This window comes from Sorex fumeus, unplaced genomic scaffold, assembly GCF_029834395.1.
Source record: "Sorex fumeus unplaced genomic scaffold, SorFum_2.1 ptg000200l, whole genome shotgun sequence".
Lineage (NCBI taxonomy): Eukaryota > Metazoa > Chordata > Mammalia > Eulipotyphla > Soricidae > Sorex > Sorex fumeus.
Window position 1 is genome coordinate 150,819 of NW_026606257.1, and position 13,162 is coordinate 163,980.

Genomic DNA, 13,162 nt, shown 5'->3' on the forward strand with positions numbered 1-13,162 from the left:
GGGCTCTCCAAGAGGGATGGAGGAAGCGAGCCCGGCCGGACAGTGTGCAAGGCAAACACCTTACCCACTGTGCTATTGCTCCAGCCCAAGAACAACCACAGGAATAAAAAATGTTGGGTGGAGGGACAGGGTCACAGCATGGTGCGGCTGGAGTGCATCACACTGCATGCACTATAATCAGTTTGTAAACCACACTATCTAAATCAAAATTTAAACAGTAAAAATAAATAAGACTGTTGGAAACACTAGCACGCAGGAAAAGAGTCGGCCTGCATGCGTGCGTTCGGACCCACCAAGAAACGCTCACGTGAACAGTCTCCGCAGTGCGTGAGCAGTCTGCGGAGGGGCTGACGGGACTGCGTGTAAGTGTGTGTGCGTGTGTGGGTGGACGGTGAGAGACGTGCGTGTGCGGGCGCATGCGCCGAGGACCGCGCGTGCGGTCTGTATTCCTCGCGGGAGGTGCTGTTGCGGCACCTGATGTTGGAAGCGTCAGCAGGTCCACCGCAGAGCTTGGCCGTTCAGGGATGTGCGAGGATGGAGTGTGCGAGGATGGAGGTCGCTCCTGGGCCCGGGGAAGCAGTCAGAAACGGCGTCAGGGGATCGCCGTGGGGGCGGAGTGCAGGAGCAGCGAGGGGCGGCAGGCAGGCTTCGGGGGCTCCGGGGTGGAGCGGCCTTGAGGCTCCTGCGGGCTGCTGATCACTGGGTCGGCCTTTGGGCCAGGGCTCCGCGGGCCGGGGCGGGCCCGGCTGGGTGGCGCCCAGTGGCTGGGGCGCCTGGGTCGCAGCACCCTCTCTTCACCCCCCACCCCAGTCCGCACGCGGCCCGGGACGCAAGCTCTAGGAATTTCGCTCAGGGCATTCGCAGCTCCAGCTGAGGCACCAGGTGGAGCAGGTAGGCACGCCCGGGCAGGGGCAGGGGCAGGGCGGGCTGCGTGACCTGCCCTGTTCTCGGCCAAGCCAAGCCTAATTCGTCGGCTCCGCAGGTTCCCGATTCCCTCAACCACACTCCTTTCGGTGGGTTTGCGCTCCCCGCAGGGCCCAGGAAATCTTCATTGTTGCTTAATGTGCTCCTTTCAAATACGGTCTTAGGCAGGCAATTTTTAATGCTCTTATCATTAAGTTTCAGAGATGAGCGTTTTGGTTTTTTTCCTTTCTGTGGGGTTATTTGGACCTTTTTGATTTTGCTTGTGTAGGTTTGCTGTTAATGCTTCTGTGGTCTGTTTTGCGTAAATAGTGTACAAAAAACTAAAGTTTCTTCTGTTGAGCATTTTAATGAAGCGATCAATTTTTTCGTTCAAAACTCGAGTCTTACTCTTTTGATTTTGAATGTGGTTTTGCTAAAATTGTTACAATATTGTTAATATGTTTTATTTTAATGATCAGTTGCTTCACTCCCAAATACTTAAGACCTTGAGCTACTTTTAGTTCATCTTCTTACTTTTATTTTAATTTTTTTCACCTTTTCACTCTTCTGAATGAATCGTGATTTCAGAATGTCACATTCGTAGTTTTACGCCAAGCGTTTGTAGTCAGTACAGTCTATTCAAAACAAATCAGGAGTGGGGCTGGAGAAATAGCACAGAGGGCAGGGCATTTGCCTTGCACCGCAGACCCAGGTTCCATTCACAGCATCTCACGTGGTACCCCGAGCACCCGGAGTGATTCCTGAGTGCACAAACCAGGAGTAACTCCTGTGGGTCGTTGGGTGTGATCCAAAAAACCAAAAACAAACAAAAAAAAATTGGGAGTTGCCAAAATAGTACAATGGGTAGTGGCCTTGGCTTGCATGTGGCCCACTCAGGTGTTAGATACTGGCACAGAAATAATGTACTGGCTCATTACCATCATTACCATTACTGATGCTTGAGTGATGCTGAGGATGACCGACATTGTTGAGGACACTCACTGTTTTTTTTTATTATTTCATCTACTATTTTATGAATGACACTTACGTTTGTAGTTTTCTTATTTCTGCTCCCATTTCCTCCTGTATCATGCTAGCTGTCTCTTGTACGGTTTCTCTCATATCCTCCTGTATTTTATTGAATTCCACTGTTTCTTTGAGCTCATTGAACACCCTCACTTTTTCATCTCTCAGTTCTTTATTAGACAGCTCATGCATCTTGGCATTCCTTGTTTAGGCTTCAGGGTGCTGATCTTCAATTCTCATGTGGTTGGGGGAAGGGTAATTCTGTGCTGTTTTCCCATGGTCCCTGTGGAGGATTGCAGATGGTACCTTCCAGTACACTACCAGTTATCCCCTCTCCCTCCTCACTCTCAAGGAGTACTCTGGGAGTGCTTAGTGGATAGTGTTCTCTCCTTTTCCTTTCAAGGATGTACTTTTCTCCTTGGTGCTCTTGTATACCTTGTGTGGCACCTCTTGTACTGATTCAGTGAACGTGTTCTTTGGCCTGAACTGTTATTTTTATATTGGGATTGTATTGTTTCTTATGCTTACCTCCATTTTTATGAATGTGCCGGGGGGAGTGAGGGTGTTGTTTGGAGTTGGGCCTATTATATTGGGCTTTTGACCTAATGTGTGAGGGTAGCCAGGCTGCCGGGATGAGAGTTCAGTCTAGGACCCAGAGATGATGAAGTTCTGGGTCTTACAGAATATGGAAGGGGAGATAAACAAGTGGCCAGTGGCTGCTGGCTCTGAATACCACATGTACTTCTGCCTAACTTGGATTGGGGAGGGGCAGGGCACTAGTATCTCGATTGGATCACTGTTGCTCAGTAAATGTGGTTCGCAGCGACTCAACTTTATTGTGATTGATTTTATCACAGCTCGTTTTTAAAAAGTCTTCTTTTCTGCTGCTGCTCCACCAAGTCAAGTATTACGGGAAGTCAGGGTACCCTCTCTCGAAGGGAGAGGACATCCACCAACCAGCTCTCTCTCCCAATACTTCATCTTTGTTCTCTTTTTGATAGGTCAGAAATAGAAAAAGTTTTTTTTTAATTTTATTTATTTACTTATTTTTTTGTTTTTTTGGGTCATACTTAGGAATACTCAGGATTTACTCCTGGCTCTACACTCAGGAATTACTTCTGTTGGTGCTCAGGGGACCATATGTGATGCTGGGAATCAGACCTGGGTCAGCCGCGTGCAAGGCAAATGCCCTGCCCACTGTACTATCGTACCAGCCCCAGAAAAAGTTTTTGATAAATAGAAAATGTTTCTTTTACCTGGATAGAACTTCTGCATTTAGTTGTCTGCATTATTTTCCACTTGGTACGGATGCATTGAATAATTGGTACATGAAGTTTATAACCAATTCTCTGCTGTATCTTTATTATTTTTTACTATATTCTTATATAACTACATTATGTTATTTGGTAGATGAACTTTATAACCCATTCTTTACTATATCCTAACTCCTAAGGTGATAAAGCCTTTACTTATATTACATTTTATCTCTCCTGAATGGAAATAATGTTTTAACATTTTAAAACTGCGTTGAGCCAGAGACAGTGCAACTCAGCTCTGTGTTAGTTTGTATCCTACTCCTCACTGCTGATAGTAGTGAGGAAATGTTCTATTTTTAAGATACCGCATACGAAATAAATCTCAGGTATTTTCTTGTTCTTAAAAAACTAGAAGAAGACTAACCTTGCAGGAGATGTCAAGCTGATAAAACTCCCAGGTACACTGGCTTAGCATGACTCTAGATAGTCTTTGAAGTTGTCAACCTCCCTCTAACCCCAGTTAATTTTCAAAAGCCCCGGCAGCCACACCTGGATCCTGCATGCTGTGTCACATAAAAATAGCCTAGTCCTACAGTTTCACTGCGAATCTTGGAACGAATCAAAGAGAGTAACCAGGTCTGCAGTCCCTGGAGCTGCATGACACCTGACATCCCAGTTGGAGCACACCAAGTGGGATAGAAAAGTATCATAGAAGCCAACTAAGCTCTGAAATATAAACAGTAATTCAGAAGGCTCAGCTAACTACAGTATACAGTAACAGCTCAGTAAATCCTTCAGATAATGACTTTAATAACACCATTATAGACACAAAGATTTTCACAAATTTTACTTGAAAGATTTTTTGATAATTCCGTTTACCATTTTGTTTTAACATGCACTGTAAAGTAAATTATTTTGTGCCATTAAGGAAGGGGCGGGTTTTGGAGTGTGGGTGGAAACCTGGGGATAGTGGTGGAATGATGGTAACATCTGGTGGTGGGATTGGTGTTGGTGGAACATTGAATTCTTGGAACAAGTGTATTATGAACAACTTTGTAAGCCATGATGTCACATTTCTCCAGAAAAAAAAAACAGCTAGGAAGGTAGTATGTTGAAATAAAAATAAGTATGAGCTGTAGAATTTGAAATGAGACCGGTGAAGGAAGCTTAAAATTATATTAAATACTTAATTTAGTTTTAGTGCCTGAATTATGTGTTAAGTTACGCTGCACATTTCAGTTATTTTAATTCTCTTATTACTGAACTATTTACGTGATCAAGACATGCCATGTTCTGAAATTTTGAATGCCTTCATTTTAGACTACAAAAAGTAGAAAATTAGGCAAATTCTATTTTATTTATTTATTTATGTAGGAATACTGCTACTTATTCAGCCACTAATTACTGATTGAATTGAGCATGAAATCAACCTTACTTTTTTCTCTTTTTTCCCAGTTTTTATAATTTTATTTATTGAATCATCATGAGAGTAGTTAACAAAGCTTTCAGGTTTAAGTTGCGGTCATACAATGAAACACCTGTACCTTCACCAGTACCCATTCTTCACATCCAAAAACCCCAATATACTCCTATCCCATGCCCTCCCCCTACCTGTGAGGCAGATGATTTCCACATTACTTTCTCTATACTTTGATTGCATTCAATATTTTAACACCAGATCCACCATTATTATTTGGGATTTTATCCCAACGCTAGATCTGCTGAAAGGGCAACAGTAGACAATTTGTTTTCTATTGCTGGTTATGAATAACATATGATGTCACGTGACTGCATTAGTGGCTGCACGGTTTTGAAATTCCAAAATTTTAACAAGTAAATCTGGAGGGATTTCTGCCAAAACCTGGTGGGTTCCAAGATTTCTTCCTGAGTCTCTTGGATCCTGGCCGTTAATCAGTTTGATCAGGAGTGAGAAAGGCCATTCGTGGGCAGCTACTCGGGGTCCCATTGAGACCGGGAGGAAAGGGCCGTCTCCACTCCCATCCAGTGAGGCCCCACATCTCTTGTCACCCAAACCTGACTCTCCAATGGCCTCTGGCAGAATTTTGCCACTGAACCACCAAGGGGGGAGCAGGTGGAGGGATAGCACCCTTCCCCCCCCGGGGTGTCCCGGCGATAGTAGCTGACTGCATGGTCCGGACACATTTCTGCCAAAAGCTGCTGGGTTTCAGATTTGTTTCTGAGTCTCTCGGATCATGGCCATTTAAGCAGCTTGATTAGGAGCCAGAGAGGCCATTAGTGGGTGGTTACTCAGGGTCTCATTGTAGTGAGAGAGAAATGGCTGGCTCCACACCCATCCCGTGAGGCCCACCATGTCTCGTCACTGCAGGCCCAAACCTGATTCTTCAATGGCCTCAGGAAGATGGCGGCCACTGAGCTGCCAAGGGGGAGCAGGCAGAGGGACAGCACCCTTTTTCCTGGGGTGGCTCGACGACATTATTCTTCTGTGGGATCCGGACGAATTTCTGCCAAAAGCCGCTGGGTTTCTAGATTTGTTTCTGAGTATCTGGGATGATGGCGGTTAAGCAGTTTGATCAGGAGCCATAGAGGCCATTCGTGGCCAGCGACTCAGGGTCTAGTTGGGACGGGGAGGAAAGGGACGGCTCCACCCCCATCCTGTGAGGCCCCACGTGTCTCATCACTGCGGGGCCAAACCTTACTGTCTAGTGGCTTCTGGAGGATGGTGGCCACTGGGCCACCAGGGGGAACACGCCAAGGCACAAAACCTTTTCCCACCTTAGGTGGCCCAGCGCCTGTAACCTACTGTCAGAATTGGACGCATTTCTGCCAGAAGCTGTTGGGTTTCGAGATTTGTTTCTGAGTCTTTGGGATCATGGTCATTAAGCAGTTCATTTAGGAGCCAGAGAGGCCATGCCTCCAATTATATAGCTGAGCCAGTAGTGGTTGGTGGGTGTGTCTCCCACATGCCTACCTTTAGGCCATTTACTTTCTTGGTAAATTTGCCGCAGTTTTGGGGGGTCTGGCCAAAGGGACAGCCGCAATTTTGGGGTGTTTGGAAGTCTGAAGTCACCATCAGGCTTCTGATGCACTCGCTTCACAGGTACAGATTGACCTGCTGGTGACACCATACCCCTTCTATTTTGTTTTAAATATGAATTGTGCATTTCTGAATCTGAATTATGAAAAACAGTATAATGATTGATAAGTATATGAAAATATCACTTTGAAGAATGCTAATTTAAATTTTTTTGTTTTAGGGAAATGGGAATTGAATTATTAAAATCATACGTAATTTGTAATGAGAATTAAAAAAAAACAACTATACATGGAATTTCTTTGAATAAAAAGAAAAGAAATGGTAAAATGGTCGGTTGGTGTTGATCGGTCTTTTAGCTGTGCTTTCTAATTTGCAGCTAATTACTTTTAACTAAATTGAAATAATTTTAATATATTTTCAAAATAATTAACAAATATTAGATGATTAAATATTAAAATGCTTTGTTTAATAATTTAAAATTTTTTTAATTTATTCTATTTTCAATAGAATGTAAGAAAACAACAGTGGAAGAAATTTAGTAAGCATATAGAGTGCACTGGGCCACATGAACATTCACTACCACAATTTCATTTTATAGATCAACTGTAGGAAGGAAGGGGAATTTGTAGACCACGTTCTGGTCTAGTTTGAGGTGTATCAGTGACAGAGAAAACGTCTGAATGATAACTCTTTCTTGTTAAAAAATCACGCACCCAACATGGTGCCTGTGCAAGGTATTGTGGAACCCAAACTTATTGCTGTGTTTACAGGACCTGCAAAATTGCCAGGTAACAATGAATGATAGTTATCATCAAGGTGTTTTTAAATTTGGCAGCATCCTGAGACCTGAATTGACGTTTTCTATTGTTCAGTGCAACAATGGATGGGTCCTCTGCCAGGAGGAATTCGAACCTGCGGGGGAAGGGATTCTTAAGAAATTCAAAACGTCACAGACACAGAACATAACCTCTGTCTTGACTGGATCACAGTGAACAAATTTTTCTGAGGCTACCTATTTGAAGCTTGCCCCTGATTCAAGTACACAGATATTTTTGTCCTGGAAGGCCTTTTGTCTAGCATTCCAGAATTTTAAGAATAAAATTGTAGATTTGGGTGTCAGATTAGTTTTGAACAAGCTGTCTGATGTTGTCTGGGTAATGTTCCGTATATCTTCACACCTCGGAGTTATTCCAGGATGTTGGTCACTGCTCCAGATAAGTCTCTGCTTCAGAGGGAAAGCTTCTGCTCTTTGAATTTTTATTCAGTCATAGAAATGATTATTCCTATGGTGTTCCCTGCTAAAGTAAAACCGTTTGAGCTCCAAGGTGTCCTTTTTCAGTGGGATCTTACAGGATTCTGTATGTGATTCATTTTGGGATGTATATTTTTCCATGAGCAGGGGAGACATTTTTCAAATTTGGTCAAGCTGACCTTTATATACCTCTTTATTTCCTCCTTTTTTTCTATTACCATTTAGTGTTCAGAAAACTTATGAAACAAAACATAACTAAAAAGGTATCTAAGTAATGAATGAGTAGCATAGTTTACTTTTTTATGTAGGAGTACTGCTATATATTTAGCCACTGATTAGATGATTGAATTGGGCATGACCTCCACCTTACTTTTTGAAAATTTTTTATAATTTTATTTATTGGATCACTGTGAGAGGAGTTACAAAGTTTTTGGGTCTAAGTCTTGGGTCATACAATGAAACACCTGTACCTTCACAAGTGCACAATCTCCACCCACAACAGCCCCAGTATACCGCCATCCCACACCTTCCCCCTACCTGTGGGGCAGATGATTTCTACATTACTCTCTCTCTACTTTGATCACATTCAATATTTTGACACCAGGCCCACCATAATTGTTTGGGATTTTATCCCAACACTTAGATCTGCTGAAAAGGCAATAGTAGACAATTTGTTTTCTATTGCTGATTATGAATATCATATGATATAGCATGGGTGCAGTAGTGGCTGCGTAATTTTGAAATTCCAAAGTTTTAACACTTAAATCTGGAGGGTTTTCTACCAAAACCTGCTGGGTTCCGAGATTTGCTGCTGGGTCTCTGGGACCATGGCCATTAAGCGGCTTGATAAGGAGCCAGAAAGGTTGTTCATGGGAGACGACTTGGGGTCTTGTTGGGACGGGGAGGAAAAGGTTGGCTCAGTCTCCTTCCCATGAGGTCCCATGTGTCTCGTCACTGCAGTCCCAAACCTGACTCTCCTGTGGCCTCTGGAGGATGATGGCCGCTGAACCACCAAGTGAGAGCAGGGGGAGGGACAATACCCTTTCCCCCCTGGGGTGGCCCAGCGACAGTAACCTACTACGCGGTCCAGCCGCTTTTCTGCCAAAAGCTGCTGGGTTTTGAGATTTGTTTCTGAGTCTTCGGGAGCATGGCCATTAAGCAGCTTGATCAGGAGCCATAGAGGCTGTTTGTGTGCGGCAATATGGGGTCTCAGGGTGGGGAAGAAAGGACCGGCTCCATACCCATACCGTGAGACCCTATGTTTCTTGTCACTGAGGGCCCATACTGTCCAGTGGCCTCTGGAGTGTGGCGGCCACTGGGCCATCAGGGGAAATAGGCCAAGTCACAAAACACATTTCCACCTGGGCTGACCCAATGCTGGTGACTCACTTCAGGCATCTGACACCTTTCTGCCAAAGGCAGCTGGGTTTCAAGATTTGTTTCTGAGTCTCTAGGATCATTGCTGTTAAGCAGCTTGATCAGGAGCCAGAAAGACCATTTGTGGGTGGCGACACAGGGTGTCATTGGGACGGGTAGTAAAGGGCAGCTCCATCTCCATCACGTGAGGCCCCACGTGTCTTGTCACTGCAGGCCCAAAACTGACTGTCAATGGCCTTTGGAGGATGGCAGCCACCAAGCGTCCAAGGGGTAGCAGACGAAGGAACAGCACCTTTTTTCTCCTGGGGTGGCACGGCGACAGTAACAAACTGCAGGGTCCAGACACATATTTGCCAAAAGCCGCTGGGTCTCAAGATTTGTTTCTGAGTCTCTTGAATGACAACTGTTAAGCAGCTTGATCAGGAGCCAGAGAGGCTGTTCGTGGGTGGCGATTCAGGGTCTCATTAGAGTGTGGGGGGAAGGACTGGCTTCATCCCCATCCCATGAGGCTCCTCGTGTCTGTCACTGTGGGCTCAAACCTGACTCTCCAATGGCCTCTGGTGGATGGCAGCCACCAAACCACCAAGGGGGAGCAGGTGGTCAGACAACACCCTTTTCCCCCTGGTGTAACCAGGCGACAGTAACCTACTGCACAGTCTGGATGCATTTCTGCTAAAAGCCACTGAGGTTGGAGATTTGTTTCTGAGTCTCTGGGATCGTGGTCATTAAGCACCTTTATCAGGAGCCAGAAAGGCTGTTCAAGGGTGGTGACTCAGGATCTCATTGAGGTCGGGAGGAAAGGGCCAGTTCCATCCCCTTCCCGTGAGGTCCTACATATCTCGTCAGAGCAGGCCCAAACCTGACTGTGAGTGGCCTCTGTATGATGGCGGCCATTGGGCCGCCAGGGGGAACAGGCTAAGGCATGAAACCTATTCCCACCTGGGTTGGCCCAGTGCCAGTAACCTACTGCAAGGACTGAATGCATTTCTGCCAAAAGCCGCTGGATTTTGAGATTAGTTTCTGAGTCTCTGGGATCATGGCCATTAAGCAGTTTGATCAGGAACCAGAGAGGCCATGTCTCCATTTATATAGCTGAGCTAGAGGTGTTTTGTGGGTGTGTCTCCCACATACCTAACTTTTGGCCGTTTGCTTCTTAGTAAACTTTGATCCAAGTTTTTGGAGTCTGGCCAAAGACACAGCAGCAATTTTGGGGTATCTGGAAGTCTGAAGGCACCATCAGGCTTCTGATGCACTCGCCTCACAGGCACGGATTGACCTGCTGGTGGTACCATGTCCCTAGCATAGTTTACTTGAGCTAACCTGTAGATAAACATCTTCATGTTGAAAACCACATTTTCTGCTGACATCAGGCAGGAAACAGGAGAATACTCCTTTCCCCTTGACTAACATGATTAACATCATGATAATTATCTTTTTCAATGTATTATAACAGATTCAGTAAAATCTGTGCTGATGGAATTTTTCAAGGACTTGAATAGAATGCCACTAAAATATTTATAGAATTATAAACTTTTCCAAATAGTCAACAGAATTCTGAGAGAGATTAAGGTGAAGGTATTTCATTTTTTAACTTTAAATTATCTTGTAGACTCATAGAAATCAGGACCGTGAATCACTGGAATGCAGCCTTTCACACCCAAACAAATGAACTGGGTGAACAAAGTGAGGAATTCCTCTTTTAGATATGATGTTGGGAAAACTAGAGAGCTCTACAAATAATAAATGGAACTAGATTAATATCTTGTGTTTATGTAAGAATTCATAAAGGGTAGACATTTTCTCAGGATAATGTGACATAAGCAGTATCTTCAAATAGTAAAAGAAGCAGGCTAAAATAAAAATGAACTCTACCACAATATTTGCACACCATGCATCAGAGAACGGTCTAATCATCAACATATCTATCTATATCTATTTCTCTCTATATATATATATCATCTATATCTGTAAAAAGGAGTTCATTATCAGTGAAAATAGCATGTATCTAGAGCTATAGTACAGCAAGTAGGGTGTTTACCCTGTATTCCAGCCAGTCTAGGTTCAATCCCTGGCATCCCATATCCCTGAATCCCTGAACACTGCTGGGAGTGATTTCTGAGCGCTAAGAGCTAGAAGTAACCTCTCAATATCACAATGTGTGGCCCCCAAGCAAGCAGATAAACAAAAATCTAGAAACAAGTGTTGGTGGGATATGACTTTAAAAAGGAATACACATTCATTTTTGGTTGGAATCTCTTCTGATTTAGACTTCATGGAAGACAGTATGGGGATTTTTGAAGAGTAATAATGGAATTCCAGTTTTACCCAAGAGCCCGCTTTCTGACAATTATCCCCAAAATGCACAAGGGGAAATTTAAAAAGATAGGAACACACTTAGGTTCATTGCAGCTCGATGTATAAATACCTGGATATGGAAACAACCCAAATGACCTATAAAAAATTGACTTAAATAATTCTTGTCTTATATGTATATTGGAATATAATGTAGCTCTAGGAAAATATAAAACCTTACAGTTTGCCGCAACTTGTATGGGTCTGCAGGATATCATTTAAGTGAAGCAATTGAAGAGAAGATGTACAAAAACTAGATGATGTCACTCAACTGTGGTATTATAGAAAGAGTAGGAGGGTATATGCAGTATCAAATAATGATAAATACCTGACACTCAAATACCAGTACATATGGTGGAAGGATGAGATGGACTAAAAGTCCATCTAGTGATAAAACGGTCTTTGACATTTTGATGAGGTCGATGTAGTTATTTTGAATCTCAAAATCATCACTGATAACTCTGTGGAAACCAGGTAATAGATAGATACTACAGCAAACTAATTTTTCCCCCAGAATTTTGGGGCTCTTCCACGTAGTTTCCAGGAGATCCAGGAAGCTGAACCAGTGAATACTTGCCAATCACCAGACCACGTGGTTCAGTAAAAGGGCACAAGAATACAATGGACCACCCTGGCAGAGTGGGAGTGCCCTGGACTCCCACCCTGCAGTATTGGAGGGGGGGTTCCAGGTTTAAAGTCACTGTTCCTTGGAGACCATATACTGGTAACTAATCTGATCATAAAATGACCTCTGCTATTTCCTGGAAATAATTAATATATCAATAATATAGTAAATGATTTATATCATATAAAACAATTCCACTTCTCTAGTATTGTAAACAAAATTTAATAATATCAGATAAAAATAACAAAACTCATAAGAAGATGAGACATATAGAAGCACCCATACGAAAAAAAAAAGGAAATTGGAGACATTACTGAAGTTCAGAATCTGAGTGTGGTGCCACAAATTGAACCTGGATCGGTTTCTCTGGTCCTTACTTTCCGAATCTTTATTTTTTACTGAATTTTTATGAACTTGCAAAATAGTGAAGCTGATGAGTCAATAACTTTCTCTTGTGTACCTTTGTCTACAATTAAATCAGAGAAACAAGGATACAGTTATCAAAAGAAAACTGTGTTATCTTGCTAATTTTTTATATAAAAAAACTTTGAAATTGGTGAGTAGTTTTTTCCTTTATTTTTCTCTCCTTTTGCCTTTCATCTTAAGTTTGCTTCCTACATTTGATCTATAAAGTGAAATTGTGGAAGTGAATGATTGTGTGGCCCAGTGTACTGTGTATGCATATTAAATTACTGTCATTGTTTCTTAAGATGTTAGTGGTGACATAAAACTGAGATCAAATGAATATATTATTGAGCGCAGCTCTGGGCAACAAAGCTGAACGGCTCCAATTCCAAACAGGTACAGCCCGCCCGAGGGCCTGGAACCCTCTTTGGGCATGCGCAGCTAGATCCAGCCCCTAGAAAGCAGGTTTTCAACCCCTGATCTGCTTGGGACGGGCAAAGAGGCACAGCTCTGGGCAACAAAGCTGAACGGCTCCAATTCCAAATAGGTACAGCCCGACCCCAAGGGCCTGGGACCCTCTTTGGGCATGCGCAGCTAGATCCAGCCCCTAGAAAGCTGGTTTTCAACCCCTGATCTGCATTGGACGGGCACAGAGGTGCAGCTCTGGGCAACAAAGCTGAACGGCTCCAATTCCAAACAGGTACAGCCCGCCCCCAAGGGCCTGGGACCCATTTTGGGCATGCGCAGCTAGATCCAGCCCCTAGAAAGCCGGTTTTCGACCCCTAATCTGCATGGGATGGGCACAGAGGCGCAGTTCTGGGCAACAAAGGTGAACGGCTCCAATACCAAACAGGTACAGCCCGCCCCCAAGGTCATGGGACCTATTTGGGCATACACAGCTAGAACCAGCCCCTAGAAAGCCGGTTTTCAACCCCTGATCTGCATGGGAT

The 13,162-nt window shown here is 43.7% G+C and overlaps 1 protein-coding gene across 2 annotated transcripts in view; it reads left to right on the forward strand.

Moving 5' to 3' along the window:
* The first annotated feature begins 546 nt into the window (after positions 1-546).
* LOC130017573 (testis-specific Y-encoded protein 3-like) overlaps positions 547-13,162 on the forward strand; it is a 193,943-nt gene continuing 181,327 nt past the window's right edge. For both annotated transcript variants that reach the window (XM_056108269.1, XM_056108270.1), the window contains exon 1: positions 547-555. In XM_056108269.1, coding sequence (XP_055964244.1) covers positions 550-555 — 6 coding nt within the window. In that variant the 5' untranslated portion in view covers positions 547-549. The remainder of the gene's footprint in view (positions 556-13,162) is intronic.